We start from the raw sequence: 27,888 nt of genomic DNA, 5'->3' as shown, positions 1-27,888 counted from the left end.
GAGGTCAACAATGTATCATACCCGGGGGCTGCATCTAGAGCGTGGACGCATCGTTATTTCTCGGACGGCCATAGAATAACATCACTGTTCCTGAGCTCATTTTTTGCACAGAGCAAAAAAATTTCAAAACTCAGTCAACCACCTCATAATTATGACGTCGTTTCATTACCGTTTAAAAATTGCATATATGAACTCTTTTTGTTACGAAACCTTTGCTTTGCGTATTCGCTTTTCTCTAACAACTTGTAAGTATTTGTGTTTTACTTTTTAATTCTATATTTGACGGAGCTCTTGATGTTGTGGGTCAAGTCGAAAGCTTCGAAAGGTGACAGAGTGCACGAGCCACCGGTCACAAAGACTCTCGTTTTTGACGGACGGAAAGAAGGCGACCAAAAAATCGTTCGATTATTTTCATACTTCATAGCTGTACCGTACGGTTCTAACATGAAGCTTCCTATTGCCTATTACAGAGCCGTAACCGACAGCCAGCTGCACACGTTTCGTTGCTTATCTTTATCTCTAGTTTGTGTGTGCAATAAAAGCTTCGACACGAAACACAGTCTTCAACCATGAGCACCAATAACAATGGTATGTACCTTCTTTGACTGTTCACGTTGCGATTCAAATTGTCTTTGCTAACCTAGGCTTGTCTTCAGAATCTATCACTGAAAATCAGTCCGAATTTCCACCCCTTGGATCTCAGTCACCTAGCAGTCTGGATCGATCCAGTGGAAGTTTGAGTAACGACCGATCCTGGGCAGATATTGCTGAGGAAGTACCAAAGGAAGCAGCGGAACATCGACCCAATGCCTGGGAGAACACTAAGGATCACGCCAGTTATGCAGAGGTTGCTGAGCATCAAAATCGCCAAGATGAGGAATTTCCGACTCCACAGCAGGCTACAGAACAGTTGGAAAAGGCGGGCGAGTTGGAGCCTGCTCCCAAAAGTCAAGGCGTTTCAGATATTTTGGAGGAACAACACGATAAAGTTCACCCTGAGAACACCACTGAGCCACCTAATCCTGATAGAAGTTATGCATCTGCCACAGAGAACCGCGATTTCCCTCCATTAGACGAGACTGCCAAAGATCAGGAAGCTCCTCAAACCAGTGATCTTAGCGATTTGCCAGATGTTAATGAAATGCTCAATGAAGACAGTAAGTAATATTGATTGGAAGCGATATATATACAGTATCCGAAGCCAGACAATGAACATGGTTTTTTTTTTTTTTTTTTTTTTACAAATAGGCGTCAAAATACCACCTCCTCCTCCTGCCCAGTCATTTGCCAAAATCGCTTCCAAAACTCCTCCACCGGAAGAACCAAAAGAACCAAAAGAACCAAAAAATGAAAAGCCTGTGGCTGCTCAAAAGGTTGAGGCTCCTAAGCCCGTCAAGCCTAACTTCCCACCTCTTGAGGAAGCAAGGGATACGAACTCACCTGTGACAGATTTGTCGGATCTGCCAAGCGCACATGATATGTTACAGGAGAAATCTGGTACGTTATCTCATGTTTCGAATGGTTCATGATCGAATGCCCATACTAACGTAAAGATTGATATAGTCAAGGATAACACACCTGATCGATCTTTCGCAGACATTACAAAAGAAAATTTGAAAGATGCCCCGCCTTCTGCCAAAGCCAAGCCAGTCGACTCACTTCCTGTCTTTAATGAAGACGAAATCCTTAAGGAAGAAACTCGAAGAGAGGCTCGTAAATATGTTCACGGTGGTGAAGATGCCAATGTTGCTCCTGAAATGGAAAAATCCATTGAAGTTGCAGAAGCTGAGGAAATTGATGAAGAAGATGGCAAAGGCGCTGTTATGCGACATATCTCATATTTCGATCGCAAGCAGAGAGGAAAGATCACCCTCTTTGACACTTTTGTTTGTAAGTATCCTTCGTAAACTCGCAAGTGATTTACTAGCCGTTCCTAAATATCCATCTACCTTTTGTACAGCTCTCCGTGGTCTGGGATATAATTTCTTCATCACGCTTCCCACTACATTCGTTATCCACTTGCGTTTGTCTCCTCTCACCTCCCCATACTCTATTCCATTCATCTATCGATCCATCGTGGACATTTTGACACTCCCTATCTACACCAAGGTGTTGCCCAGAATTTTGGCCCGTACCCCATTGTTAACCCATGGCCAGACAGGAAAGAAGTTGGAGGAAGTTCTTCGTACATTTGGACGACGCGTTAAGGTCTCTGAACTTGGTCTCCGAAAGGGGATTGATGGCTTGTCCGCTGGTGCTGCCGAAGCCCGTCAAAACGATTCTAGAATGGAACAATCCATGGGAGCTCAGGATTTGATTAATGTTGAGGGACTCAGTTTCTGGGATGGTCTCCGTGCTATGCATGCGGTTGGAAAGGAGAAGGGTCTAGTCTGGACCACCACTCGATGGTAAGTACCCAATTCTTTTTATCATTTTGAGCTTGCATTGCCAGGAGATGATTCTGATTGGGAGCTTTTTTTTTGTATGCAGGGCTGTCAACAAGGTGCAGTGGATAGCCACCTATTCAATGCTGCACGATCCCGCCATTGGTGTGGTGACTCGAACAACGTTGAAAGACTTGTATTCTGCATAATATCTTTTTTTCGTTCTATGGTGTATTGCTTATTGCTTTTCTTTATTATCGCAAACATGTCGTCTATACAAAACTTCAGATTCTCCTATTATAAAATTTCTATGTATCATAATCCTGGACGTCACAATGAAATGCAGGGAACGTGGAAAAAATTTTACTGTCAACTTGCAGCCATGTCAACTTTGCTTATGCTCAGAACTGCCCAGGTTACGCAGCCGCTTTTCATTTTGTCATGGATGAAACGTCCCCAGTTTGAACTGAAATGAGATTGTTGGGGGAAGTATGGTTGGTCACCCCTCCCTTCCAATGACCGAGGCAGCGTGGTGGTGATGATGATGAAGAAGGTTTGTGTCCGCTGGCTGAACTGAGTACCGCACTTTGCACCGACATGTGCGGTACCAACCTATCCATTTCATGCTTGGGCGGCGGCGCCATGATCACTGGTGTGATACAGGATGGGCTGGTTTGTCATTTTTGTCACTTTTTTCAGAGGTTGACGGTGATCTCCTTCCCTTTTAGATAGTCTATCATGGCTTGCCTCTCTCACCCTATTTTTCATTACCGCTTGGCGCGCCTGTCACCACTGACTGTCAATGCATGGTGATCTCAAGGGGGCGGGCGGTTGGATAAGTAAGACCATGCCCTGTCTTCAGCCCTCCCCAACGCACTCTCTCCTCTTTTTTTTCACGACGAAAAGAAAATCGATGGATTGGTGTACAGACGAGAAATTATATGTACTGCCCATATAAACTAGGCAACACCACACCACCACTTTCAGCATGTCAACTGCCATATTTGATAGAGCTGTATTCAGTGTAACAGAAATATATGCAATTTTTGGATGAAATAGAAACGATGCAGAGTGGAATACTTGAAAAAAAATTGGCATGTTGATACGGAGATGGATAGTGGGCCTTCAAAGTGTTTAAACGTAAGGAGAAAAATGTGGTGCAATTTCTCATCAAACAGATGCGGGAAAAAATAAAAATTGGGACGCACGGCAAACATGGGCAAACACTGATCGCTGGCTAAGTCGAATGTGACCCATACGCACGGTCAGCCTACCGCGATTTGGCATGAACAACACCCTATTCCTGCTGCCGTTCGCCTTACAAGAAGTCGTCAAGATGGATACTTGTCTATGTGGTTGAGAGCTTACCACCTCAAAAGTTTTGAACAGCGATTTCCGTTAAGGTGTGACACCGCGGATGACCTGATATGGGATTTTAAATTGCCCAGTTGGGTCCAAGGTGCTGATCACCAGTCTCTCTCGGGTGTTGTTGTGTGGGGCATTGGGGAGGAAAAAAGGGACGCTTGAGCCAATGCATGACAGCCATTGTAGTCATTTTCCCCCCAACCAATTTTTTTTATGCTGATCATTCAACTGAAATGCGACAACGTTTTCATAGACAAACGAATAAATGTGGGGATGGAACCACGTCTGACTGGAGGGAAAAAGAGCACAAGCCATTTTGAGTTTCGCCCGACGTCGTTTTGTATACATCATTTGGGCCCCTTTCAAGCACTTTTATTTGTATCATTCGCCTTTTTTCTTCCTTCTTTCTCTCTTTCTTTTGGGGAGAAGTTTTTGCTTTCTCTATCTTCATCAAGCTATTTTTTTCTTTCTTTCATCATCAGCGAAAGGAATAGCCTCAGCATATTACTGCCCAACCACTTACCTCGCATCGTCTTTACAGACTTGGCGATATCATTTGTTATAATATCACCCAAAACCTCGCTCGATGCAGATGGTCGATACAAGCTCGGCTTCAGCTCATGCTGTACCCCATTTCAACAAAGGTTCTTCTCGGCAAAGGAAAAGCTATGCATCCTCCGTTTATAGTGAGAAGAGCGCCAACAGTGCCAAAAGTGCTCGGTCCTTTCTTTCCATGACCACGTCGTTATTTTATCGAAAGGAATCCCATCCTGCCGTAATCGATAGCGAACCACAAAAGGAAGGCTTTTTACGAACGCTTCGATCGTTGGCTTTAAAAGCTAGAAAGTCCAAGACCGAGCCAAAGCAAGACGAAAAAAGCACTAAGAACCTTCATTCAACTGTACAAATGCCGCCCGATAGGAGGCGATCCATAACAAAAGACCACGACACAAACAACCATGACGTATTAAGAAGATTGCTGCTTGCCCAGCACGCTCCACCACAGTATCAATCAAAACCCAGCAAAAGACGATCCTTCCGACAACAGGATTCAGACGACGATGAAGATGAGGAAGATGAGGAGGACGAAGTTGAACAGCTGATGATCAACCGAAATATACAGCAGCCAAAAGTCATCGCCGTTCCCAGAATAGACGACGCCAATAAACCTACATCCATTATTCGACGAAGTAGGAGTACATCCACTCATCAAGATTCTTCATCCACTTTGTTTTCAATCTCAACCGATACTAATTCAACCGAAGACGGTGACGAAGTGTCATACTCAAAACGACGTGTTACATTTGTGGAACCATCCCCCATCCCCCGCATGAAGAGAGCTGATCAACCACGCTGTCTGATGGTCAATATTGTGAACAGCGGATTAGGCAAAGCGGATCCTAAGCGGTTGATCTTCAAACAACCCTTGATAAGAGGAGCTACCCTTCCTTTTGAACTCTGCAACACATCCAGTGATCATTTAATTGTTTACAAGTTTTTGACACTGTGTTCTCCTCGACAAGAACGCTATTTTATTCGACCTAGTGCAGGCGTTATTTTTGATGGCAAAGTCAAGGTCGTCCTATTTCTAAACAATGCTCCTCAGATTGCTCCAGGCGAAGTCATACGAGACAAGGTCCTCGTTCGGTACGCGGTTGTGGAGAAAGGTGGAGAAGCTGAACAGTGGATCCGCAACCTTGATGACAGCTGTAGACGAAGATGGTTGGAAATGGTACGAGAAAAGTTTCGAGGACTGATAGTGCGAGAGATGAAAGTGAAGGTTCGATTAGTTGGATAGTCAAGCCGACGTCTTGGTTTTTCAGACACCAACCAACCGAACCCACGCCAACGCAACCTTTTTTTTTCGTACCAAAAAGACGGACAGATAGTCATATAGCTTGTATTCCAACCTTTTTTCTCATTTTCCCTTTCTTCAACTTTTTCATTTCTTGTCCCCGCTTTTTTTTTTCTTCGCGTTTTGCTTGCCATTGGATACAGTGAGCAAAACAACCGTTTCTTTTTGTTTGATACCCAATATTCATGTACAAATCCCAATAACACATCAACAAAATATCTTGTATGATACTATCATAACGCGTGCGCAATGAATTTCCCACTATTCCCATCCCTTGCGCCCAATGCCATTCCATCGGCATGGTACGAGCAACAGCAATCTCTGCTGGACATGAGCGAACAACTAGAACACGACGAACAAGAGCTCGAGGAGCAATTGGTCAGAGCGGGATCAGCCAGCATGCATTTCAAAATCATTGGAGCACGCCAGAATCCCTATGCGTCTGACGTAGATGAACAGGAGCTCCAGGAACACATGTCGGAAGCCGACACTGAGCCTGCTCCATCCGAAGACGAAGGCCACCCGGACCCCAGTACTCCGGACATAATGAACCAGGCGGACGAAGACGACATGAACTTACCTGGGCTATCGGATGAAGAAGAGGAAGGTCTTCCCATCGCATTATTGTAAATTAGACGACGATCAGCTCTGTATATCACCACCTATTTGTAAGCAATTCAATAGCACCCTATCATTTTTCAACATGCTTGCCTTTTGATGTGTATGAGAGGAAAAGCAAGGCAATAATCGACACATTGGGGGGTAAAAACAAGATATTCTAAGGCAATAATGCGGGTGGGATGTAAGAAATGTCTACAATAAGAGGGGTGGAGAGAACAGGAAAATCTAAGTTTACTCTGGAATGGTCTCGGGTATACTTCCAGTTTTTGCGAGCCATCGCTTTCGATCAATAACGAAATTTTCCAGTGCGCTGGCGGCTACTTCACCACCGTCATGGCCAACCCGACGTTCAGGTTCACATCGTCCGGGCAAAGCGGCTGCTTTCTCTATGTACGATGCCCATCGGCCTTCTTCAAAATCTTCTCGTGGTAATTCAACAGCGCTTCCTTGGTTATTCATGAGCTTGAGTAGTCCATGTTCCTCGATAAATTGTGGTCTTGGGACATAAACAAAAGGGGTACCATGGCCGATACATTCACTGCAAGTACCATAGCCTAGTTTGCCAAGTAGTACATCCGCGGCGTTGGTCAGATCAGGGACGTATGCATCGCGTGTTGCTTTATAGAATTTGGCAGGAAGTTTGGCGGCATCAGAAGCACAACAGACAATGCAGATCCAGTTAGGAGGGAGTGGGTCCCCCCACCCTTCTTTGCCGAGAATTTGTCCTCCAAACGATAAAACCAGTACCTTGTGCGTATCCCGTATATCTTTTGGAATATTTAGCCCCGCTAAGACCTCATCTCTGGGTCGTCGGAATTTTCGGAACACAAGCGGGACGTCAAGAATACGACGCTCAGGGATCAGTGGATCGTACGATCGAACATTGGACACCGACACAGCCGGTAGTGATAATTTTCCATTGACAACGCCTTTGCGATGAGGAAAACTGCTTGTTACTGGTGTGATGGGCACTAGGTCTTCCGAGTCGTCGAACGACGGAATACGTATAGCTCCGGGTAAGCGAACGAGTAAATCTGCGTTGCGATAGTCGCTTATCACCTGCCGATTCAGCTTGCGGATTTCTTCATCCAATTCATCTCCTTCACAAAGTCCTTCATACACTTCATCAAATGTAAAATTACTTGCGATAGCCGCCGGAATGCCTGCAACGGCAGCGGCAGCGCTATGTAACAAAAAAGGAAAGTTTCAATATGAGATCCACCACTTTCTGCAGATGAACTATTTCGGTAACTTACCAAGGCAAGAAGGGTGCATCGCAGACAACACAGTCTGCTCCCACTTCTTTCAGCCATTTGACTTCTTTTGCGATGGTGTCTGGTCTGTGCTCGAGGAAAGTTGTAAGCTGCTGGATGGTTTCTTCTCTATCGACAGTGTAAGCTAGTGGTTGTACGACTCCGGCATCTATGAGCGAATGGCGATACACTGCACCAATCTTGATGACGCCTTGGAAGATGAAATCCGTAGCGTTTGACACCACATACACCCTATGTCCAGCAGGTAGCCGAAGTATGTCGGCTATGATTTGATTCGCGCGAGTTGCATGGCCCCATCCTAAAGTGCCCCGCCCAACCGAATGTTAACCATGCTGAAGGCTTGCACTCATTACACTGTCAAGGAACATACCATGGCCAGATACATAAAAGCAGAAGGTGAATGCCTTTGTGTTCGGTGCTCTTTGTGTTTCTATTGTCAAGTATGCCATTTAGCTCTGAGTTACAGTCTATCGGTTTTGTAACTATTTTTGAAAAAAAAAAAAAAAAGAGTAAAAGAGTTGTACAGTTCATTTTTGGTTGGAGACATTCATCCAAAAAGATGACTTTCCACGTGCGTACCTGGAAACACAAGCACACATCATGCAACCACCATTTTATTATCAAAGAATTTTGTAACCATTCTGCTCTGGTCCACTCCCGCTCGCATATACTATTCGAAGGGTTTTGACGAATATACGTTGAATGACGTGCGCCTCGGCTGTGAGGTCTCGGTCTTCTTCCGCAATCTCTAGTACTCTAAACAAACGACTCAACAGCTGCACCTCAATTAGAAACATTGCGACAGATTTAGAGTTCTTCAGTAGCAACGTACCTGATCATGTTTGACAAAACCTGTCGCTTGGGCGGACGAAATCACTTGCCCCATCAAATAGCTTGCCTGCTCTAAGGCCGTAGCATGAACGTTTTGCAGAGGAGCATCGATAGCCCACCAGCATATCTCTATCACGGACCGAAGTCCAAGGGCGATTCCTCGTTTAGCATAGCTGTATCGGTCTGAGGCTTTGAGCGAAAGAACAATGATAACAATATCCAGCATGGATATAAGGAGCTGATATTTGTCTAATGTGTTTTTCGTATTCGCATCAGATGCAATAGTATGAATCAACACCGTCCAGGTCTTGGTATAAACTTCTCCTTTGAACATGATTAAGGATCGTAGTATGGTGGAAAGATATTGAACAGATGATTTTTGTGTCGTTCCTGCTTGTCGTTGGCATACTTCACATGCGACAACAACTTGAGAGTGTAGCATATCAGAGCTGGAGACTTGATCTAAGTCTTTGAGTAGATTTTCAATGTTTAGGCTTGCGAGACTGCATTGCACCGTAAGTTGTATTATGGTATCGCTTGGAGGATTGGTGTCTTTGACCAAACGACTCAATAGCTGTTGATATACGAGGTGATGAAGATCGCAGGTGAGTTTATCCGACTTGTCGTGCAAATGGAGGGAAAGAGTATGTAAAGCTGTATGTCTACAGTCTTCCGACAATTTTGCAAAGACGGACACAAGAGCATTGACTGTTTCGAAGCATCTTTCTTCAGATAATTTGATCGGCTTGAGCATTGCGTTGACACCTCGTCGATGATGTCCCACTGTGGAAGAAGGCGCCTGTTCTAAGAGGCCGGCAAGTTCCATCATCTTGCCTAATCCAACTTCAGAAACAAGTAGTTGGATGACCCTGTCGTCCACACTTTGGCCTTTTTCTAGGTATGTAGCTACTTGACGAAGTTGAACAATGATAAACTCTGTCAATGACGTAGAAGAGGAAGCGTGAGTTGATGCAAAGTGAATGCAGCTTAAATGAATATCAGTCGAAATCTTGGACAAGTTTAGTAGGATCGGAAACCAGTTCACCGGTGCGAGTGGACCTATGGTTTGCTGAAGTGCGAGGAGTAGCATAGTAGCGTTGTTACTTATGCTATGGACGGGCTGGGCGCTAATTTCCACCAGAGTGTCAAACACATTTCTCAGCCAGCTGGTTGTTTGCGCTAATCGTGAATAGGACTTGGGCTCTGCAGAAGTGGACGCCATGATTTCTAGGTCACTTGGATTATTCAAGCTGTTCTTATGCTGTTCTTGCAACAGAGCTTTTCGACATAGATTACCCACAGTGAAAGCAGTGATCCTGCCGGCTCTGAGGTTTCCTGTCACGTTGGACTTGCCTATACCAATCTGCTGTATGGCGACATCCATGACATCTCGACGGCTGGGACAAGCTTGTTGCAAACTTTGCTTTTCAATGAAGTCCCATGCATTTGAACCTTGCTGAGCTGCACTTTTACCGTCTTGGGCACTTGCATGCTCTACTTCCAAAGTATCCTCGTCTAGTTTGTCCTCAACTATGACGGGGTTTAGGTAGTCAGTCCCAAGCATAGCCGAAAGGGTCAATGCCGCAGCCACCTTGGTGTCCATGGGAGATTCAGTAGTTTTAACAGCGTTAAATTGTTGATTGAGAAGATCGAGCAGATACTGCTGGGCATATTGAAAGCTGTCAGCATTAATTGGTATGTGTGAGAGCATGTACCCATAAGGAACAACGAGCTGTTGGCCAAGTGCAGTATCCTTGTTGATATTCTTTGAAGCTACTCTTGAAATTAGCTCTATGTCGTTTGGTTGTATGTGTTTGCCGTCTTGAGCAGTAGCATATGCACAGAGCCAAAATGCGCCAATGAGGTTAGCCTTGCCATTGTTCATATACTTTCCAATATCATAATTAGTGATGATTTGCTGAGCTAATTGACGAGCAGAGTATACTTCGTTTAGATCGAAGCGAGACGCCAATCCCATCCATATACCAAGCACAGCGCTCTCTGACAAACGTGCGTCAAAACAGAGGTTGAGAAGAGTCGCCAATGTGCTGTTGCTCAGAGACTCGATGTACTCTGCTTTGGTGGAATATCCACACATAGCAGCTACAAGACGGGCCAAGCCGTAACCTGAAGAGAATGCCTGTAATTCCACTATAGCTTCGATTGTGACCTTGGATGTGTGTTCCTGAAGGTCTTTCAAGAGTTGGGCTATAAGGCTTTGGATCATCCTTTCATTGGATATGACGCATTCAGATATATTTCCAATACAGAATCGGACGGCAAACTGAACATCTTCATTGAGAACCAAGGACGATGCGGCGGCATTTTCGCTGGACTTGCTTACAAAGTAGTCAGGCATTAATCGTTCCATCACTTTAGCAGCGGCAGTGGTTGCAGCTGAGGCAGACAGTTTCTGCAGGGCCATAATACATCCTGATAGAGCCGTAAGAATGTTACAGGTCAAACCAGGGACTTTACTGGATGCTAATCGGTTGAGAAGGTCATCAATGACCCCTTCAGTCTGTCGTTCAGCAGACTCCACGCTACTTCCGATAGCATCCTCAAACAATGCTTCCCATGCTGAAAAAGAACCGATTCGAATCAACAAATGGTCCGACAAGTTGATGTCCGTCAAAGCAGCTGACATCTGTCTCGTCAAATCTGCAGGCACTCTTGCCGGACTGCTTGTGACGCGATATCCAAACAGACTTGCTAAGGCATATCCACTACGTAAGCCAGGGCTAACAGAGAAGTTCTTCCATTCGCTTTCTATTTTTTGCAGGATCTGACGCTCTTGACTAGTGGATTCTTGGCTACATTTGCTTTCGGTGGCAGGTTTTCGATTACTTTGCGCAGTATCACCTTCTCTGAACAGGCCACGGCGCATATGATCCAGCTCATAAGTCATTAATTTGGCGAGTGAACCTGCATACCCGTGAATGGCGCCATCAGAGAGCATTGTGTTGATGCTGTCTTTCGGGCGTTCTTCCATAATGGACATGATATCGGTAGGTTGGAAACATGATAGGGCCGAAATGGATGCCTTTTTGATTTCGGGAATAGTGGACTTGATATACACAGCGATGTACTCCATTAAAATTGTTTCTCGCATAGCTGAAACAGGTTCACTATCTATGCATCACGGTAAAGTCAGACCTGCCACATCAATCATTGAAAAGCACGCAAAATTTCTTGAAAGACCTACCATCCTTTAGGCCACCCACAATTTCGAAGAATTTGCATAACGCCTTAATTACCGGGATGCTTGATTCTTGTTTTTGCGAGTTTACATACGCAGCAACGTAGCTGAGAACGATTGTCCAGACTAAACACACTGGCATTAAAACCCTTGCAACTTGATAAATGGTGTAAGATACCATTGAGTTTTTGTTACTTACTTGATCTGGCATCTAACAAGTCGGCTTTCACGCATGCATTGATTGAGAGAACTATCAAGGCAATGCTCGGCATGGATAAATCAGATACGGTTTGCAACAGAGACACAATGCCTGGAAGAATGTCTTGAGCCGTTTCCATGGGCTTCTCTTCAAATAATTTTCTATTGCAATGCATGAATACTCCAGACATCAACCAAAAGTCAAATTAGTTAGGCTCTTACCTAGTAGTGAGGAGAATTGCCATTTCTGTCTGATGCTCACTGACGGTGAGTGGCCGCTTAGAGAATCCACGAGCACCGGATTTTCGGTAATTGATCCAATCCAGAATGACTACCTTCAGGTATTGCCAAACTCTGGGTTGCTTTTCATAAACGGTGCACAGCATTCGAATTCCAACACAGGTGAGCGACGTCATTGTGTCTTTATGGAAGATACCTTGATGCTTTGGTGTACGCCCTTGTATGAGGGACATAGCAATTTTAAGGACTTTGGAGGTTAAAACTGGATCATTCGAACGGACCAAAGAGGGTATGCTGACTTGTAAAATATGATTGGTATACTCTGCTTGATCATGACTCTCATGAAGAACGTGTAGCAGTAGAAGTAATGCAGGGAACTTCTTTGAGCTTGAACAGGCTTTTGTGGCAATTCGTACAAAGTTGTCTACGCTCTGTAGTGGAGCTTCCCCTGACATTTCGAACAAAGTCGGTGTTAGGCGGAGGAGCGCTATGCCCATTGTCATTTGCCGTGGTACAGTGTCAGCCGAGGAATCTTTTAGCATGTCGGAAGGTTCTCTGTTAATAATAGATGATACAGCATACTGCAGGAATCCACCTATTTTGAAATGTTCCATCTCCTGGTATATGCTCAACGTTTTTTGCAAGTAGACATCGTCATTTGGTGGCGGGCGACCTTGGATCATTTGTATCATTTCCAAAATCTGTAGCTTCACATTGTTGGTTGAGGAGTCGTTTTCCACCTCTGTTAGGGTTTGTATGAGTGGGAATAAAGCTACTCTTAAGATAGATGGCGACGTTGAGGGCAATATGTCAGCTAATAGGTCAGTCAAGATGGATTGATCATCCATAGTCTGAGCACTATAAAGCATCAAAGACAAACTTGTCCACAAAAGTTCAGGGTTGTACTTGCAAATGGGAACATTGGGGTCGCAAAGATCTGTTGCGGACATGAGTTGTTGGATTAGCTGGATATATGATAGAACTGGGAGATTTGCCGCGGCCGCGTCACAAGCTGTTTGTAAAAGTATATAGATAAGCTCAGTTGCTTTCTGATGCAGATCTTCGCTTTCTAATAGGGCATGTAGATCGCTGCATTCCACCAATATGTACGTAATCTCAGAAAGCAGGAGAAATGGCATAGTGCCATCTTGACGAAAGGATCGTTCGGCCACCGAGAGTAAATAATTCAACGCTTCGGTTCGAAGTTCATCATATGATTCGGAAGATGTCGTGCTGATACACTTTGTGATCCTATTTATCAACATGGATGGCGATATGGTGGATGGTAAAAGTAAAATAGTATCGAAGAGTGGCTCAAATGTTGCAAAGAATTTGTCGGGAAAAACGCATGCAACTTCATGACTCAGAGCATAATCAATTTCAACTAATAGCTGTTCGTTCGAGACTTGGTTATGTTGCAATAAAGTAATGAAAGGATGAACGTGCCCGGAGTGTGAAGCGTGCACGCTGAACGTTATGGTGCTGTCGTCTTGCGTGCAGTACCAAAGCAGCAGCTTAGTGATTGCACGTAATAGCACACTTTCCTTTGTAACATTCCTGACGGTTAGGATGAATGCAGTCAGCTGATCCAACACAGGCACCAGGTTGGCAATGTCGGTCTTTACTCCTTGTACGATCTGCGTGCAGATGTTCGACATTACAATGACAGGTACGTCAGGTTGCCCTAATGCCTTCCACAGCTGAGCGTTAGAGGCATTGTCTATGGCTTTAGAGAGTGTCTGAATTTGAACATGGCGATGCTGAACAACTGGTTCAGCTGAAATGGTAGGCGAATTGCTCTCCATTTCTTGTCAGACGTCGAAGCAGGAATGTCGAGTATAGAGCGCTACTGACAGCGGAAATTTTGGATCTGGGATTCTGAGCGCGTAATTATTTGTTGTAACAAACCCGCAGAGGGTTTAGAATTTATATAACGATACAGAATACAAAATACATAAACTACACATTGAATTGAGGATAATAATTACAGACTATTACATTTTCTCGCCGTTTTTACGGCCAAACAAGTTTTCCCATATGCCAGATTGTCGCCACGGTGATGGTGCTGGCAAACTAGGCTCAGGGCGTCCTCCCTCCAGACTATTTTTGACCCACGCTGGTGGTTTTCTTTGACTAGCATTCGAATCATAATAGTTCTCGGGACGGTCAGGAGGAGGCAACATACTGATTCTATCGTCTCGACCGGATGATCCATAAATATATGGAGCATTGGTCATTTCCGATGAGAAAGCCTTCCAGAAGGCGCTGGTATCCCGTTTATCATCTGTACCAAAGTCACTCTGAGGTGCTGAAGCTGTACGCTGGTGTCTTGAATAGGATGGATTTGACTCAAGAGGAGGTGGGAGCTGAGAAATTGGTGATTGCTCGAAATCGTATTCTTCGTCCGATAATATTGAATTCTTGCCAACCGATCCAAAATAATCATGATTCGGATCTTCAGACTCGTCAACGGGATCAAGCCGGAAGGTGGTGATAGTCGGTGAGAATGAAACTTTTTTGCTTTCCTTTGGAGTATCAAGCGTGGACGAATCATCAGATCCTGCAGGGCTACGGTTCATCGTAGCACGAAGGTAGGCGTCTGGGATCGGCATCGACGCTCGTCTTCTTGAGTTTGCTATACATTCATCGTACTGAGCAGTGGCCACAAAAGGTATGACTTCAGGTAATTCCCTTTCGCTGAGACCATCTTCAGGATTATAAGAAGGCTGCTCTTCTATATGAGCTTTGTGCTGATGCTTGTTATATGAGTCCATATCCAATTTGAAAGGCAATTGCTTGCGTACTCGCCAATTACCATCCGTACGACTACTTGAGTTTTTGGATGGCGCAGGAGTTGGATGAGCCACATCTTCAGATTGCTCGTTGTTGAACAAGATTGGCTCTGGACTAAGTTTACGAGGAGTTGGCGAGACAATTTGAAGATTGGAAACACCAGTTTGAGCGAATTCAGCCGTTGCCCTACTGGGTACAGGCATTTCCAACCTGCCAACAAAATTGTCCACACGATCATCTGTATTTGAGATAAAAAGCGTTTCAGGTCGCCCGGCTTCCTCATTTTGCTTGGAAAGAAGGTCCTTTTCAGCCCTGATTGGTGAAGTGGCTGGCTTATTGGACAAGCCAATCGGCGGCAGTTTCTTCGTAGCAATACGGTTTTCAGTATCCATCTGCGACGAGGAATGCCTTTTTGTCAATTCGATAGGTACGACGCTCTTTGGTGCCATTTCTACCGGTGTGACCTTTGGAATCAAAACAGGCTTCTCGATACGTTCAAATGGCGGAGACTTTTTGACGCTGGCAACAGCTGGAGCAACTTTCATGAGAGCATGAGAGTTTTCCTGTTGCGCTTGCTCAAACTTTTTGTGAATAGCCTTGAGGTCCGACACAGAGTATGCTCGCTTCTTCAAAGAATTTCTACCACTTGAAGCTTTAGATTTATCCAATTCTTGTTTGAATACACGAGCTGGCTCAGTTGGTATCCTCTTGACCTGCTCTCGAGTGTGTTGAATAGGTGCCTTCACCGATGAATCCGCTCTATTCACTTCTTTTGGCTTCACTTCTGCTTTTGTGCCCTGTGGCTTGCTAGCAGGAGATAAATCAATCTTGTCATCCATTTTAATCAGCCTTGGAACAACGCTGGTAGATTTCGAGGTTTGCGGCAATACGGTAGGTGACGGTCTACCCATCTCTGAAATTATCGATTTTTCTTGATCCGACTTTGCACTCTGCTGCTCAGTTTTCCTGGACGTTATTAAAACGCTCTCTGATTGACTGACTTGCGGTAACACTTTTGGTGATGGGCGGTGAAGTTCAGAAGTTGCCTTGCCAGATAATGGTGATGCTGACTTATTCTCCATTGCAGTTGAAGAAGCGGACCATCTAAACGTTGTGATGTTCATATTGCGACCTCTCTGTTCGATCATCTTTTCCGTTGCGTTACGAAAGTTTTCTGTGCCTCTCTGAAATCACTCAAAGTTATTAGATGAAATTCAAAAGGTGTATCGGATTTTTAGATGCCTTACCCTTCCTAAGCTCGCTCGAAGGTCAGAAAACGATAGCTGATCTTCCGATATCTTAGGCACATATGGCTTCGGTTTCGAGTCCATAAGAGGCGTAGATCTTCTCTTTGCCAGCATACGTGCGCGAATGGCGTTGGCCTCACTCTCTGCTGTTGGCTTGAGATCTTGCTGCACTTTCATAATATTTGAAGCCTCTGTCGTTCCAGTGTTGCCCACACTCTTACCACTCTCGTTTGTTGGTTTGTCGGTCACTTGGCTAGCTGCTGCCTGAACATTATCATTCTGGCTAATTCTTTTGCTTTCCACTGAAACAGATGAAGTCTGTTGCATGACAGTAGGCTTTTGTTGGCTCTTTACACTACGCTGTAGGAGGTAAAGAAGCGCGGTATATCAGTAAAAAGCAAAATGCGTTAATCTCAAGTTCATTGAGTTACTCACTTCGACTTGCTCTTCAGTTTCAATTTGAGCTTTCAACCCCTCGGTTTTGCCTTCAGCTACAGTGCTTGTCAATGCTATCGTCGAACTTCTCTTTTTCTTCTGCGATCTGGGCTTGATGGGCTGCTTGAGGCTTTGCAAAGGCTATTGCCATCATGTTACTTATTACGTCCACCAACGAACTTCACATATTTCTACAACTTACCGGTGCAGATCTAGTCATAATGTCTTGTGAATTTGCATTTGGCATAGTGTTGCTCGCATCCAGCTCGGTAATTGCAGTATTTGACAACTCGACAGGGGAGCTTGTTACCATCATCTGCAAATAATGGGTCAGGATATATGTCTAACCGCTAAACGCAATGCACTATGGTGACTTGCCTTCTCACTACTCTTCAAATTGAAAACCTGTGCTTCCTGCTCTGATGTGAATATCTTTGAGACCTTCTTGGCAGCGGTTGGATGCTTCCTTAAATCACTGATGAGTTCCTTTTTCATCATAGTAGACGATTCCTTTTCATTTGTTGGCCATGCCTTGCGAGTTATGACTTGAGGTGGTTGACCAAAACGATGGCTCACACAAACTGATGGGCTAATATTGGCGTCAATATCGCTATCCTCTTCCAGCATCTTACCGAAGTTCATTACTGGCATTGATTTTCGTTTGTTTATAGGAGGAGTGACCGTTTCAGGCTGCTTCACTTCCTTAAACATAGCGGCACGTTCAGCCAAAGTAGTAGACGTACGCAGAGGTCTAGCTGGTTTAACATTGGATGCAGTTTTGTTCGAAGTAGATTCATTCGCCACGTTGTAACGGGAAAGGACACTCTTTTTGGGTTGCTCTTTTGTTTGCAGAGTGCTAAGCTCAGGAGCCTGTGGTAATGTCAAGTCAGTAGATGGTCAAAAATGATCAATTACTTCAGTCACAAAATTTTTACCTGATCAACTGGCTTTCGAGAATCTGGCTTCACAGATTGAGGTAAATTATCCTCTTTGTGATCCATACTGACGTCTTTTTTCACCGTTGGCGCACTGATGCCTTGCTCTTGAAGCTTTGGTCTAACGACGTGTGCTTCATCCTCTTTAGAAAACCGCTCCTTTGCTTTGGCTACAATTCCACTTGGTGCTGGTGCTTGCTTCAGTGAAACAACTTGTGGTTCTTTTTCTTGTTGTGCAGCAACTTGTCCGATATTCAGTCTTTTTTCCACCTTCACCTCCGCTTTAGGATTCTTGGGCTGCGATTTCAGCACAACCGCTGTCTTTATCTCCTGTGAAGGCGAAGGCTGCCGTGAATGCCGTGAGCGCTTCATTTCATCCAGTTCCTTCATAGCAAGTTAATAACTTTTTCCATTTGATCTAAGCCATTCAATCTTTTTTTTTTACCTTTTCAAGTTTTTGTAATCGATCACTGCTCATGTTTTTAGAAGGTTGTGGCATTGACGTGTGAGATATACTTTTGCTCGATTCATCCTGCGCCGCCTTTTCTAGCCGCTTAAGATCTTCAGCTCTTTTCCGCTCCCTTTCTTGTCGTCTTAACTGTCGCTCTTGTTTGCGAAGCTCAACCTGACTATCTAGGTCTGTCCATCATTCGATTAGTACGTGCACCTTTTATCCACAAGATGATCTAGTCTTACCTAACAAATTCTCTATACTAGCATTCAGTGCTACTCCTGAAGTTAAAGTAGCCATAATGTGAAATTAGAGAGTAGAGTAAAGAAAAAATGGGTTGTTGATTTAAAAAAAATGTAACTGCTTTTTTTACAGTGCGTCGCTTCCACTTTCGGCTTCAAGAAAACATTCCCCATATTAGGCAATGGCGACCCCGCTGCCATTCACTGCTCTGACGACGATGGTTGAACATCTGATCACATAACCCCCATCGTCTAAGTGCTCGGTCCTCCAACTGGATAACTGTCATTCATGAGGAATTTGAGGATTTATATGATACATGCGGTTCAATGAAAGCTAACAGCGGATGATGAGATGATATATGAGACTACACTGAGAGTGGGGAATTGCTACAAAGACATTACTGTTAATGGATGGGGATTTATATTACTCAGCGTTCACATATTGATCAGTGTCGTTGTCAATGGGATTGGACTGTAAAGATGCATCATCTGCAAAAGGACCAGCCAGTAATGAGGTAGGGTCGAGTGACGTTTGTAAGAGACTGTCCGTATCGGTATCTATTCGTTGATCTTTGATGGTAGCCTTATTGAGAGCTGCTAATTCTGCGTCAGTTGTACGATACTTGTTTCTCGTTCCTCTGCCTAGATTCGGTGAGCACTTGGCGGCGTAGACTTGCATCTCCCGGGTATATCTCAATTTGTCCTCACGAGCTTTCATGGCCCAAGGAGCGCGCTCATTTTCGTCCATTTGTCTCCAGCGTAGTGCGATAATCTTGCTAATTTGTCCCACCGTTGAGCCCGGATATTCTTGCATCGTGGCAGGCCGAACTTCAGTAAGGTACCACATATAGGCTGACAATGGATGTTTAGGTGCTGCGGGATTCTTTTCACGAGTTCTTCGCTTGCGATTTTGGCGGGGTGCAGTGTCGTTAGGAACGCCAAGACTGAGCAATCGAGGGTCTACTTCGCCATGGAGTAAGTGATCAGCATCGCCCATATCTCCTCGCCTTGTTGTTTTGGATTGCACACCAGCGTGAGCAAGCTCCTCCTTCGTGCGACGAATATACATCATATGTGGATGTACCGCACGCATATTGGCTTTGAGCTGGCTGGCTTGCAATTGATAACTACTCTTCTCTTCGGGAGTGAGATTCCGCCACCTCTCGCCGACTTCTTTACTGATCTCAGCGACTTTGGCGGTGGGATTTTTATCCTTGAGCTTCTTGCGCATCTCCTTGTTAAAAAGTAAAAATGCATTCGGAGGACGGACAAGTCGTTCCGGAATTTGTCCATTCTGCGGCAATCGCGAGCGAACAACCTTCGGTTTCGGCTTTGATTCTGCCTGGGCCTTCTTCTGTTCCTTCTTTACATCGACGGTGGGCTGGTGTAATTGCGGTGGTTGCATATTCTGAAGCATGGGGTATGGCGCGTGCAGCTGTGCCTGCTGCAGCGTAGGGCTATGGAATGGAGATGTGTCGATATTGCCATGAGGGATGTGGAAAGCAGATCCATTGGATACGGCATACTGCAACGGCGTCGGCTCTGAGAAATCAACATACGGGACACTGTATATATTGTCTGCAATGCGAGAGAAAGCTGGAAACCAAGAGTTTTATAAGTAAAACTGTATTTCCATGTATAGTGGTATAACGTGTTACTGACCCATACTGTAACTACGGCGGTAGTGTAAAAAGTCTGAAGCTCTTCGCTGGACATTCTTGTCAAAAAGTTGTAATTTTTCGTTATAAACAAAACCAGTCATTCCCCTAGCCCATGGTGGCAATTTTCAAATTCGTCGATGTAACTGAATGTCGAGCAGGTTCAGCCATCTTGGCTCTCTGTGAAGGGTTGTGCTATAGTCTAATGTTTTAAAATGTGTACAGAAGAACTTTTCTGGCTATTTTCGCGATAATTTAGTTAAAGACCGTCGTTGGTGGTTGCACGTTGTTTGGTATCAGTCCCAAAAAATAAGTTTCAACGAAACCAATACCTATCAAGTCTCAATGGTACACCAGTAAATTTCTTTGATAACATCTTCTTTCTAAATGCCCACCCATACTCTTATGCCTTCCTTGATGTTTTCATGCCTGACATACAGAATCCTATAGAGATAGACTGTTTGGATTTACATGAGACTATGCCTGTCTCCATCAATAGCTGTGATATCGTTATGAAAAATGATTTGTACGTGGATCTTGCTTTCGTAGCCCGTATTATCCGTTCCTTTTGACATTCAGCAAATGAATTGCGGCTTAAAGCGGCGGATAGCTCTTTCCTACTACTAGCAATCAGCTATGCTGGCCACTTACGCCAAATGGTGACAAATGGTTAAAATACAGCTACGAAATGCTTTTGCAAAATTACCGGATAATTTGTAGGCCGTCTCAGCGAGCGTACAGTAAATTTCCCATTCACTTTATGACGGGTGAACACGACGAAGCTGTTAAGGTACAGGTCAATTATTACTAGACTTATAGCCACTGAGGATTGGTGAGAGGAGGTAACATATGTTAATATCATTTTGAGCTCTCACCGAAAGATTTACCGAAAATTCGGCTTGGATAAACTATAAGTTAAAAGTGCAGCACATTTTTTTTTTTCAGTTCAAATCGAAACAACGAGCAGAGAGGCGGACTTTGAAATAGATTGACCCGAAATACGCTTTTCGTATCTTGTTTTTGAGTCAAATACTGTTGATCAGTCCACTTAGTCAACTTCTGCTATGAAAACATAATGCATTTTATATCAAGGGGTAGAAGAGTTGATTGTGTTATACGTGAAGCGAAAATGGAGACGCGTAAACTTACATTGGCAATCCATCTTTTGCCAACCCCTCTTCCCTACCGATTTCTTTTCAAAAGAGAACGAAAGTACAAAGGATAATGGAGTTTGAAATTTTGATAGTACAAGCAATGGCCACGCTGCCTGATACAAAGAGACTATTTTGAGTCAAACCTCTTCCCGCAGACAGATTGGCGGGTAAATTGCTTGTATAAATATCGCGATACCCAACCTAGAATCCAAGATGTCCAAAATATCATGTTCAATTCTGCTCTCTCTCGTGCCGCTGCAAAAGCGCCAACAGGTCTATTCCAACAGGTTTGTTACTTCGGATGTTCTTCTGGTGTATTTCCATTATTAAATCGTTTTTACAGACATCCTTGAATGCACAAACGAGAATGTATATGGGTGCAGCCGGACGTTACAGAAATTCACGATGTGGCAAGAAAGCTTTGATACTTGGTTTGGCTGTCGCCGGTGGTATGTATCTGGGTCCTTCCCATTTGGATTATCAATTGGATTTTTCGTCAGACCATCTCTTAAGCAATGGTATAAAACTAACTGAAGATATTTTGCTTTAGGTGCCTACTATTACTACAATAGAAAAAATGAAAAAAACCGAGTTGCCTGTGAAGGAATTGAGCCGAACATTAAGTCGCCCGAGAAGGCTTTGAGTCTGATGGGCTGGACCACCCTTACTTTACGAGAAACACAGGACATGGGTGAAAATGCGAAGGTATAATCTCGAAGGCACACCAACTTATGGATTAAAGTCACATTCGATTGAAACATTGACTCAACTTTTCCCATCATTTTAGCTATTCCGGTTTAATCTCCCAAAAGAGGACCAGGTATCAGGGCACACAACCTCTTCGTTCATCATGACTTCTGTGGTCAAGCCCGGAACCGAAAAAAATTGGTGGCCAACGTACTTTTACAGACCATATACACCTGTTTCTGCAGAAGGAGATGTTGGTCATATCGACATCGTTGTGAAAAAGTATAAAGATGGTAATTCCAGCAAGTCCATCCACTCTTTGAAACCAGGAGACAAATTAGATGTCATGGGACCTTTAAAGACCTTTAAATACCAGGAAAATTCCTATAAATCTATCGGTATGATTGCAGCTGGAAGCGGTATAACCCCAATGGTAACAATTAAATTGCTTTTACAAGCGTCATACATGATGCTCAGGCTAATCTGCTTTGCCAGTTTCAATTACTCCACAAAATCTTAGACAACAGCGAAGACAAGACCAAAGTAAATTTGCTATATTGCAACAGAACAGAAGACGACATTCTGCTTCGTAAAGAGCTCGAAAACATGGCTGCGAAGAATCCTGAACGACTCCAAATTACTTATTGTCTCACCCAACCACCACTTAACTGGGAACAGGAATCTGGTCGTGTATCATTAGACATGGTGAAAAAGCATATGCCTGAACCAAGTTCAGCTACCAAAATTTTCGTATGCGGTCCGGAGGGTATGGTCTCTACTCTTACTTCATGTGGTTGTTGGTGGTTCTTCAAGAGAAAGGACGGAATACTGGAGGAGTAAGTATGAAAGTTGCACGTCGATTGAACGAAGTATCTTTACTAAGTTTTCTTTATTCTGACTCTCATAGGTTGGGATATGATGGTAAGAGCGTATGCTCATTATGAGGTACTTCACACGCTTTGTATTTTACCGCCTCAGCCATGCGGAGCATTTAGCAATGTATTAAAGAGATTATGTAATTTAAAATAAAGGAAAGAGCAACTCTCATGTACTGGCGTTGTTTTTAAGGTGTGAAGATCTAATCTATATATTGAAGTTTATGACCATTCCCTGCGATTTATGTACATTGCATCCAAATTCAGTCTGACCTGACTTGACTGGAGATATTCTAGCCGTTGCAAAAGAGGCAGGTAGTAAGTTCACTTGTTCCGCGGTCTGGTTATATATTAGAGAGCCAGCATTCGACCAAGTAACAGTGAAAGCATCAAAGTCAGTGCCCCATGCTAGTAAATGCCAGTCTGCAACCTCTTTGTCTTTTATGACGAGGTCTTTGGGCCCACCAAACATGATGCCGTTAATGGTAGCCTTCCTATTAGAGTCTATAAATTGCTTTTTCGACGATTCAGTGGCTTGGATTTTGCTGAGGTCAATGGTTGGTGATGCTTCTTGCAGCGTCTGCTTAAATAGCGAGGATCGATTTTCATCCATCACTACACTGGCTGTCAGTCGAAACGTCACTGCTATTTATACCTTGAATACGTGATTATCTATATGCTTACCAACGAAAGTAGTAACAAACTCCTTATCTACTGACTTCGCCTTTCCATTTGCACCTAAATGGCCATGTCTGTAGATGATGATGGCACCAAAAAGCCCGTCAAACCTGAGAAATGCAATGATGTTAACGCTTGCGTACGGGTACTGATAAGCAGGTATGCCAGCAAAAGCTTACATATCATTTTCAGTTACATGTGAATGGTATCCCCATACAACCGAGTCGCCGTCTTGTGGGCCAGGGCCAGATCGTGGTGGTATGTCCCATCGATAAATGAAAGTGTCATTAGGTGCAATAGAGTTGTATAATGCGTTTTGGTATACGGCGCCTTCCATTTCAAATTCATATTTCAGTCCCTAATATAAAGCCGTGTCAGTTTATAAGTACAATTCTTAGTTAGTGTGATTTCGTCAACCAGGAGATGCTCACGTGTGGGTGTATCGAGTAATTCTTGGAGGCTCTGTTTGTAACATGGATTTCAAACGTATCACCAACCTCCGCTCTAAAAATAGGGCCCATCATGCCTTGCCACTCTGGAATATCCAAAGCATGGTTTAAAGTAGAATCGTTGTATTCTCTGTATACTGCCTTGCGATATCGGGTGCCCAGGGTGGTAGTACCTGAAGGACCAATGTTTAAAATCTACCGAGCTGTAACATATTGTGTCAGAATGCTATAAACTTACTCTGCTGTGTCCATAGTTTTGCAGGAGAGTCAGATATTGATGTGTTATGATAATAATCCCATTGATCTGGAGAGTAGTTCCACTCGATTTCATCTATTGCCACATAGTGTTTTCGAACTATTCCGGTAACTGGTGTCTGAAGCTCGGAGCTCAACAATGCAAAGTCATCTAACTGCCGTGTAATCAACTTAGGCTGTATGACTAGCGCAGATGTTAGCTGGAGGGCCAGGAAAGGGAGAATGGCTATAAGCCGACGGACATGAGATAATGGTTGTCGCATGCAGGCATGGAAAGAAATGTTGGTGTCTGAAAAGGTTAAAAAAAAAATTATCTGGAGAGGTTTCGGCTGGGCAAGTCTCTCTTCCTTACTTTCTCCGATAAAGATGCTTTTTTGGATTATGAGTGTCTGTGCATGGACCACGGCCGTTATTGCACAAATTCAAACGGCAATGCTGGAAATACCCCACTCTCCTTTAGGCATTCCTTTCTATGGTACGTTTCAAAATGTTGAATGACAGTACAGATGCACACTGTGAAAGTCTTGGGTGATAACATATTTGGAACTCAGGCCCACCAGTGCCTTTGGATGCAAGAATTCATGATACCTCCAAAATACCCTTTGTCCCGCACACAGGTTGGTAAAATTAGAGCTAGGTTTGTTATGAAAATACAGTTCTGATTTAGTTCGAGTAGATCCTGTGATGTGGCTAGGTTTGCAGTTGAACTTCAGTTATATACAACCTATCTTTGAGGACTTGAACAAAAGTAGCAGTAATCTACAGTCTCGCGGTAACTTTTCCTTTGAAAGACCATTTTTGGTGAACAGCCGGTCGAAAGCTTAGTTTATACTAACCTGATTTATGTGTATGACAGGAGAAGCGCACATCACAGTGGTATCCCCACCTGAATACGAAGCCCTCGCCAAGGTCAATATCACCATAGACGATATAAATACTATTGCATCTGTGCACAACATACAAGCGAGCAAATTTCGAGTAATTTGTCTCGGGAAAGCGGAACTGGAAGAGAATACTGTGTATCAGCTTATAGTGAGCTCTCCTGACCTTGTTGACATTCGAACAAAACTGTTTCAATTGTACTGGTCTAAAGGAGGAAATACTGCTTTATTCGATCCAAAGGTAAGCTTATTTCATGATCTTATACCGTAAAGCTTTTAGTATGATTGTACATGCACTCACCCTTCTTAACGTAATACTGCTGAAGAGCTTCTGGCCGCATATCACTGTTGGCTTTACCGAGCATGATCTTTTTTTAGAGAACGGCGTTTTCAAAGGAGACAATTTGTGTTGGAGGTCCATAGAACTCTATAGTAGAGATTAAAGAATGTAAGGTGTGAATTAAACGTTAAGAACTTGTATATAAAATATAAGGGGATATTCTACCGTGTAATATTAGCAGAAGAAGTTAGTAGAGGATGCCATTCTAAAGCTATTCATATGAGTGTTTAGCCGATGCATTTCGTTTAGAAACATCTTTAGCAGTATTGCTCTTTTATGTAAGAAGCTTTGCTTTTGCCACTTCGTGAAAGCCTACGTTTATCTGCATTGCTTTTGGCCGACATCAGAAAATCCACAAGGTCTTTCGCTGTGACTGTCGTTTGCAGATTGATCTTTTGGCAGCAAAAAAAACTCCGGCAAATGATATCACTGCTTTCAACATGCAGAGTCTTACAGAATCTCTATTGTCAAAGAGCATGCCGAAAGACAGCATTGTCCCAAAGCTAGCAAAGAAAGTTGTTGGAAACACCGCAACCACTGCGAAATCAGGGCCAGGATCTTCTGTGGCAGGAAAGGCAAAACCTCTTCGAAGTACCAAAACGTCACAGAAGCTTGTTCTATTCCCTTCCGAGCCGGCAGATTCAGCTACACTAATTGAAGAACAGGAAGATGAGGATGGATCTGACGAAACTACTCCAGTGGTTCATTTACCTCTTGAACTTCATGTACTTGGATCGAGAACGGTTGCTGAACGCATGAAAAAAGATCAACGAGACAGGCTGAACTTGCCTAGAGTTTCGGCATATTGCGTAGCCGACACTTTCCAAACTGATGAAATCAAATTATTCTTGAAAGAACAACATCATGTTACTCCAAGACAGTACGATGAATGTATTTATGCGCCGTAAGTAAAGTAATTCCAATATGTATGAGACTGTATTCATGCAAATTTTTCACTTTTTAACAATAATTCGACATTTTAGGTATCACTTTCCTATTATGACATTACGGCCAGGTGGTAAGAATTCTACCAACGTACGGCTCCGTTCAGCGCCATGGCCGGAAAGTGATGAAGCCATACATGATCGTGAAGAATACTTTCGGCAATTTGAGAATGAGCAAATGACTTACGAAGAAGATCATTTGTACGCCAACGCTTTGGAAAACGAACCAGAGCCTCACAACACAAATGCTGAGTCACTCGCAGCACATGAAATTGCAGATTTCTATGAGGGAACGTCGCACCCAACAGACACAAATTTGGCTGAACCGACATATGCCACTGATGGTGATATAACGGAACCAAAGTCGGTAGACCAGGGAAATAGCTTTATCGATCAACATCTGGAAGATCAACCAGACTTTACTGCCGAAACATCCTTGAGTCAACAACTGGATCCAGAAATGGTGAAGACGGATGAGAAGATTCGAGCTGAACAACGTCGAGACTCTGAACATTCCACCAAAGCAGCTCATACAAAACCATTCACCGGAGGCGAACTATTCGTTTTCGACTATGGAGTGTTGGTATTCTGGAATTTTAGTCGTGCTCAAGAATTATTGATGCTGGAAGACCTTTCTCCATTTACCATTCGTCCACTGAAAGACAATCCGGACGATCTGGAAGATATGCAGATTGAAGAGATGCATTTCCAGTACGACACTACTCAAAAGCATTCCAGGATCTTCAATGACATGCTGACTTTAAAAAGCGGCAACCATATGATTAAACTTACTCTTAGCCATGGAATCAGTCAAAGTGCAGTCCTGGCTCGATACGAAGATATTATGGATAATACGATTGAGGTCAGTATCGGACTGAAATTGCCCTGGTATTATTAGAAGCAATGTTCATCGTCTCTCCCCTTAAACAGGCCACCAAACACATACCCAAAAAGCTAGCACTGACCGGTAAATTAGATATGAAGCGAGCAGAAATGACCCAAATCAACGGTCATCTGTTCAAACTTCGTATGAATGTTAACTTATCTTCCAATGTCTTGGGTAAGTCAGTTGGAATAATAATTGTGAATGAAGTTTGTCAGACTTATCCTTTTGCTATAGATACGCCCGAGATTTTCTGGTCTGAACCATCCCTACAGCCTTTATACAATGCAATCAGAGGTAAGTGGACAACGTTGATCATGTAAATTCTAATGTAAGTACCACCAAGCTTATCGATGGTTACGGTCATTCAGATTACTTGGAAATACCCCAAAGAGCCGCCATCTTGAATGACAGGTGTACAGTCATCTCGGATCTTTTGAGTATGCTTAGAGAGCACATGAATAACTTTGGAGTCGAGTAAGTTAGGTTTCACCCTATTGCAAGCTGTTTTGATGATCCATTCAGATTTTTTTACCCTCCTTTCTTTTTCAAGATATCAAACTTTGATCATCATTTACTTAATTGTAAGACTTAATTGTCATGAAATAACCTGTTGCAAAGCATCCATACTGACCCTCACATTTTTGCTATCCTCAGATCGTAGCAGTCCTGGTTGCATGTGTAAGTACACGTAAGCCCATTCCTTTGTGACATGACAGCGCAAAACTCTAACTTGGGGGTAAAATTCTTGTAGATTGAAATTGCAGTCAAAATCCTCAACCGAGCGGCCGAGTCAAAATGAACAGCGGCATCTGTCTTTTCTCACCTGTAAATAGGCTTCAATTTATAGACAATTCATGTCATAATAAAAATAGATGAGCTGTCTTTTTCGGTTATCGAAATTTTCAAGGGTCTTCTTGCAGTTTCGGTGGCGGTGTGTGCTTTTTTCAATTAACAAGGAATACAATTTCAGGTAGGGATTCCCAACGCCACTGGATATCTTGTACACGTCTG

At 43.6% G+C, this 27,888-nt stretch overlaps 14 protein-coding genes across 14 annotated transcripts; 8 read left to right on the top strand and 6 right to left on the bottom strand.

Annotated features, from left to right (window-relative positions):
- The first annotated feature begins 79 nt into the window (after positions 1-79).
- K450DRAFT_225742 (uncharacterized protein) lies at positions 80-2,156 on the top strand. Its single transcript, XM_051586440.1, has 5 exons — positions 80-245; positions 471-588; positions 657-1,157; positions 1,249-1,497; positions 1,564-2,156. Exons 2-5 carry the CDS (start codon positions 570-572, stop codon positions 1,905-1,907), a joined length of 1,113 nt encoding a protein of 370 aa, XP_051447987.1. The 5' UTR covers positions 80-245; positions 471-569; the 3' UTR covers positions 1,908-2,156.
- K450DRAFT_225732 (uncharacterized protein) lies at positions 2,157-3,140 on the top strand. The gene is made up of 3 exons (XM_051586439.1): positions 2,157-2,408; positions 2,491-2,937; positions 3,117-3,140. The coding sequence occupies exons 1-2, from the start codon at positions 2,406-2,408 to the stop codon at positions 2,857-2,859; spliced, it is 372 nt and encodes a 123-aa protein (XP_051447986.1). The 5' UTR covers positions 2,157-2,405; the 3' UTR covers positions 2,860-2,937; positions 3,117-3,140.
- Positions 3,141-4,065: 925 nt separating this feature from the next.
- On the top strand, positions 4,066-5,700 carry K450DRAFT_225729 (uncharacterized protein). Its single transcript, XM_051586438.1, has one exon. The coding sequence runs from the start codon at positions 4,336-4,338 to the stop codon at positions 5,545-5,547; it is 1,212 nt and encodes a 403-aa protein (XP_051447985.1). The 5' UTR covers positions 4,066-4,335; the 3' UTR covers positions 5,548-5,700.
- K450DRAFT_225728 (uncharacterized protein) lies at positions 5,701-6,563 on the top strand. The gene has a single exon (XM_051586437.1). It carries the CDS (start codon positions 5,854-5,856, stop codon positions 6,232-6,234), a length of 381 nt encoding a protein of 126 aa, XP_051447984.1. The 5' UTR covers positions 5,701-5,853; the 3' UTR covers positions 6,235-6,563.
- K450DRAFT_225727 (uncharacterized protein) lies at positions 6,316-7,229 on the top strand. Its single transcript, XM_051586436.1, has 2 exons — positions 6,316-6,653; positions 6,851-7,229. The coding sequence occupies exons 1-2, from the start codon at positions 6,621-6,623 to the stop codon at positions 7,163-7,165; spliced, it is 348 nt and encodes a 115-aa protein (XP_051447983.1). The 5' UTR covers positions 6,316-6,620; the 3' UTR covers positions 7,166-7,229.
- On the bottom strand, positions 7,230-7,806 carry K450DRAFT_225725 (uncharacterized protein). Its single transcript, XM_051586435.1, has one exon. It carries the CDS (start codon positions 7,536-7,538, stop codon positions 7,293-7,295), a length of 246 nt encoding a protein of 81 aa, XP_051447982.1. The 5' UTR covers positions 7,539-7,806; the 3' UTR covers positions 7,230-7,292.
- Positions 7,807-8,050: 244 nt separating this feature from the next.
- Positions 8,051-13,833, bottom strand: K450DRAFT_225721 (uncharacterized protein). Its single transcript, XM_051586434.1, has 5 exons — positions 11,950-13,833; positions 11,729-11,889; positions 11,536-11,655; positions 8,332-11,462; positions 8,051-8,275 (listed from the first exon to the last, which is right to left on the bottom strand). Exons 1-5 carry the CDS (start codon positions 13,770-13,772, stop codon positions 8,120-8,122), a joined length of 5,391 nt encoding a protein of 1,796 aa, XP_051447981.1. The 5' UTR covers positions 13,773-13,833; the 3' UTR covers positions 8,051-8,119.
- A 1,490-nt stretch (positions 13,834-15,323) lies between these two features.
- On the bottom strand, positions 15,324-18,131 carry K450DRAFT_225716 (uncharacterized protein; the record flags this gene model as incomplete). The annotated part of the gene is made up of 9 exons (XM_051586433.1): positions 15,324-15,609; positions 15,758-15,944; positions 16,008-16,343; positions 16,443-16,583; positions 16,645-16,758; positions 16,821-17,312; positions 17,378-17,761; positions 17,823-18,016; positions 18,074-18,131. 9 exons carry the CDS (start codon positions 18,126-18,128, stop codon positions 15,605-15,607), a joined length of 1,908 nt encoding a protein of 635 aa, XP_051447980.1. The 3' UTR covers positions 15,324-15,604.
- A 216-nt stretch (positions 18,132-18,347) lies between these two features.
- Positions 18,348-19,705, bottom strand: K450DRAFT_225712 (uncharacterized protein). Its single transcript, XM_051586432.1, has one exon. The coding sequence runs from the start codon at positions 19,485-19,487 to the stop codon at positions 18,495-18,497; it is 993 nt and encodes a 330-aa protein (XP_051447979.1). The 5' UTR covers positions 19,488-19,705; the 3' UTR covers positions 18,348-18,494.
- A 409-nt stretch (positions 19,706-20,114) lies between these two features.
- Positions 20,115-20,636, bottom strand: K450DRAFT_225709 (uncharacterized protein). Its single transcript, XM_051586431.1, has 2 exons — positions 20,435-20,636; positions 20,115-20,345 (listed from the first exon to the last, which is right to left on the bottom strand). Exons 1-2 carry the CDS (start codon positions 20,588-20,590, stop codon positions 20,304-20,306), a joined length of 198 nt encoding a protein of 65 aa, XP_051447978.1. The 5' UTR covers positions 20,591-20,636; the 3' UTR covers positions 20,115-20,303.
- Positions 20,637-20,779: 143 nt separating this feature from the next.
- K450DRAFT_297554 (uncharacterized protein) lies at positions 20,780-21,169 on the top strand. Its single transcript, XM_051593668.1, has one exon. The coding sequence runs from the start codon at positions 20,804-20,806 to the stop codon at positions 20,951-20,953; it is 150 nt and encodes a 49-aa protein (XP_051447977.1). The 5' UTR covers positions 20,780-20,803; the 3' UTR covers positions 20,954-21,169.
- On the top strand, positions 20,780-22,583 carry K450DRAFT_225703 (uncharacterized protein). The gene is made up of 6 exons (XM_051586430.1): positions 20,780-21,169; positions 21,226-21,331; positions 21,433-21,587; positions 21,670-22,002; positions 22,065-22,405; positions 22,477-22,583. The coding sequence occupies exons 1-6, from the start codon at positions 21,110-21,112 to the stop codon at positions 22,511-22,513; spliced, it is 1,032 nt and encodes a 343-aa protein (XP_051447976.1). The 5' UTR covers positions 20,780-21,109; the 3' UTR covers positions 22,514-22,583.
- Positions 22,583-24,125, bottom strand: K450DRAFT_225701 (uncharacterized protein). Its single transcript, XM_051586429.1, has 5 exons — positions 23,810-24,125; positions 23,554-23,744; positions 23,302-23,480; positions 23,129-23,232; positions 22,583-23,059 (listed from the first exon to the last, which is right to left on the bottom strand). Exons 1-5 carry the CDS (start codon positions 24,087-24,089, stop codon positions 22,653-22,655), a joined length of 1,161 nt encoding a protein of 386 aa, XP_051447975.1. The 5' UTR covers positions 24,090-24,125; the 3' UTR covers positions 22,583-22,652.
- A 1,281-nt stretch (positions 24,126-25,406) lies between these two features.
- On the top strand, positions 25,407-27,776 carry K450DRAFT_225693 (uncharacterized protein). Its single transcript, XM_051586428.1, has 6 exons — positions 25,407-25,951; positions 26,031-26,853; positions 26,922-27,051; positions 27,112-27,171; positions 27,246-27,458; positions 27,532-27,776. The coding sequence occupies exons 1-5, from the start codon at positions 25,488-25,490 to the stop codon at positions 27,353-27,355; spliced, it is 1,587 nt and encodes a 528-aa protein (XP_051447974.1). The 5' UTR covers positions 25,407-25,487; the 3' UTR covers positions 27,356-27,458; positions 27,532-27,776.
- Positions 27,777-27,888: the final 112 nt, after the last annotated feature.

This window comes from Umbelopsis ramanniana (assembly GCF_025399195.1).
Source record: "Umbelopsis ramanniana AG unplaced genomic scaffold K450scaffold_7, whole genome shotgun sequence".
Classification (NCBI taxonomy): domain Eukaryota; kingdom Fungi; phylum Mucoromycota; class Umbelopsidomycetes; order Umbelopsidales; family Umbelopsidaceae; genus Umbelopsis; species Umbelopsis ramanniana.
Note: the sequence above shows the minus strand (reverse complement) of the source record. Positions and strands in the feature narration are given on the sequence as shown.

Coding starts and splice junctions, on each gene's coding strand:
- K450DRAFT_225721 (XM_051586434.1), bottom strand. CDS start 13,772: ATGGAGAGCAATTCGCCTACCATTTCAGCTGAACCAGTTGTTCAGCAT. Junction 11,656..11,728: donor CTTGTTAGATGCCAGATCAA/GTAAGTAACAAA, acceptor CAGTGTGTTTAG/TCTGGACAATCGTTCTCAGC. Junction 11,463..11,535: donor TGTGGGTGGCCTAAAGGATG/GTAGGTCTTTCA, acceptor CGTGATGCATAG/ATAGTGAACCTGTTTCAGCT.
- K450DRAFT_225701 (XM_051586429.1), bottom strand. CDS start 24,089: ATGCGACAACCATTATCTCATGTCCGTCGGCTTATAGCCATTCTCCCT. Junction 23,481..23,553: donor ATTACTCGATACACCCACAC/GTGAGCATCTCC, acceptor GCTTTATATTAG/GGACTGAAATATGAATTTGA. Junction 23,233..23,301: donor CATGTAACTGAAAATGATAT/GTAAGCTTTTGC, acceptor TGCATTTCTCAG/GTTTGACGGGCTTTTTGGTG.
- K450DRAFT_225709 (XM_051586431.1), bottom strand. CDS start 20,590: ATGATATTAACATATGTTACCTCCTCTCACCAATCCTCAGTGGCTATA. Junction 20,346..20,434: donor GACGGCCTACAAATTATCCG/GTAATTTTGCAA, acceptor TGCTAGTAGTAG/GAAAGAGCTATCCGCCGCTT.
- K450DRAFT_225703 (XM_051586430.1), top strand. CDS start 21,110: ATGTTCAATTCTGCTCTCTCTCGTGCCGCTGCAAAAGCGCCAACAGGT. Junction 21,588..21,669: donor ACATGGGTGAAAATGCGAAG/GTATAATCTCGA, acceptor CCATCATTTTAG/CTATTCCGGTTTAATCTCCC. Junction 22,406..22,476: donor AAGGACGGAATACTGGAGGA/GTAAGTATGAAA, acceptor TGACTCTCATAG/GTTGGGATATGATGGTAAGA.
- K450DRAFT_297554 (XM_051593668.1), top strand. CDS start 20,804: ATGCATTTTATATCAAGGGGTAGAAGAGTTGATTGTGTTATACGTGAA.
- K450DRAFT_225727 (XM_051586436.1), top strand. CDS start 6,621: ATGCCCATCGGCCTTCTTCAAAATCTTCTCGTG. Junction 6,654..6,850: donor TTCTTCAAAATCTTCTCGTG/GTAATTCAACAG, acceptor GTTGCTTTATAG/AATTTGGCAGGAAGTTTGGC.
- K450DRAFT_225729 (XM_051586438.1), top strand. CDS start 4,336: ATGCAGATGGTCGATACAAGCTCGGCTTCAGCTCATGCTGTACCCCAT.
- K450DRAFT_225728 (XM_051586437.1), top strand. CDS start 5,854: ATGAATTTCCCACTATTCCCATCCCTTGCGCCCAATGCCATTCCATCG.
- K450DRAFT_225693 (XM_051586428.1), top strand. CDS start 25,488: ATGCAGAGTCTTACAGAATCTCTATTGTCAAAGAGCATGCCGAAAGAC. Junction 26,854..26,921: donor TTATGGATAATACGATTGAG/GTCAGTATCGGA, acceptor CCCCTTAAACAG/GCCACCAAACACATACCCAA. Junction 27,172..27,245: donor TTTATACAATGCAATCAGAG/GTAAGTGGACAA, acceptor ACGGTCATTCAG/ATTACTTGGAAATACCCCAA.
- K450DRAFT_225742 (XM_051586440.1), top strand. Junction 1,158..1,248: donor TGAAATGCTCAATGAAGACA/GTAAGTAATATT, acceptor TTTTACAAATAG/GCGTCAAAATACCACCTCCT. Junction 1,498..1,563: donor TATGTTACAGGAGAAATCTG/GTACGTTATCTC, acceptor AGATTGATATAG/TCAAGGATAACACACCTGAT.
- K450DRAFT_225725 (XM_051586435.1), bottom strand. CDS start 7,538: ATGGCTGAAAGAAGTGGGAGCAGACTGTGTTGTCTGCGATGCACCCTT.
- K450DRAFT_225712 (XM_051586432.1), bottom strand. CDS start 19,487: ATGCTTCAGAATATGCAACCACCGCAATTACACCAGCCCACCGTCGAT.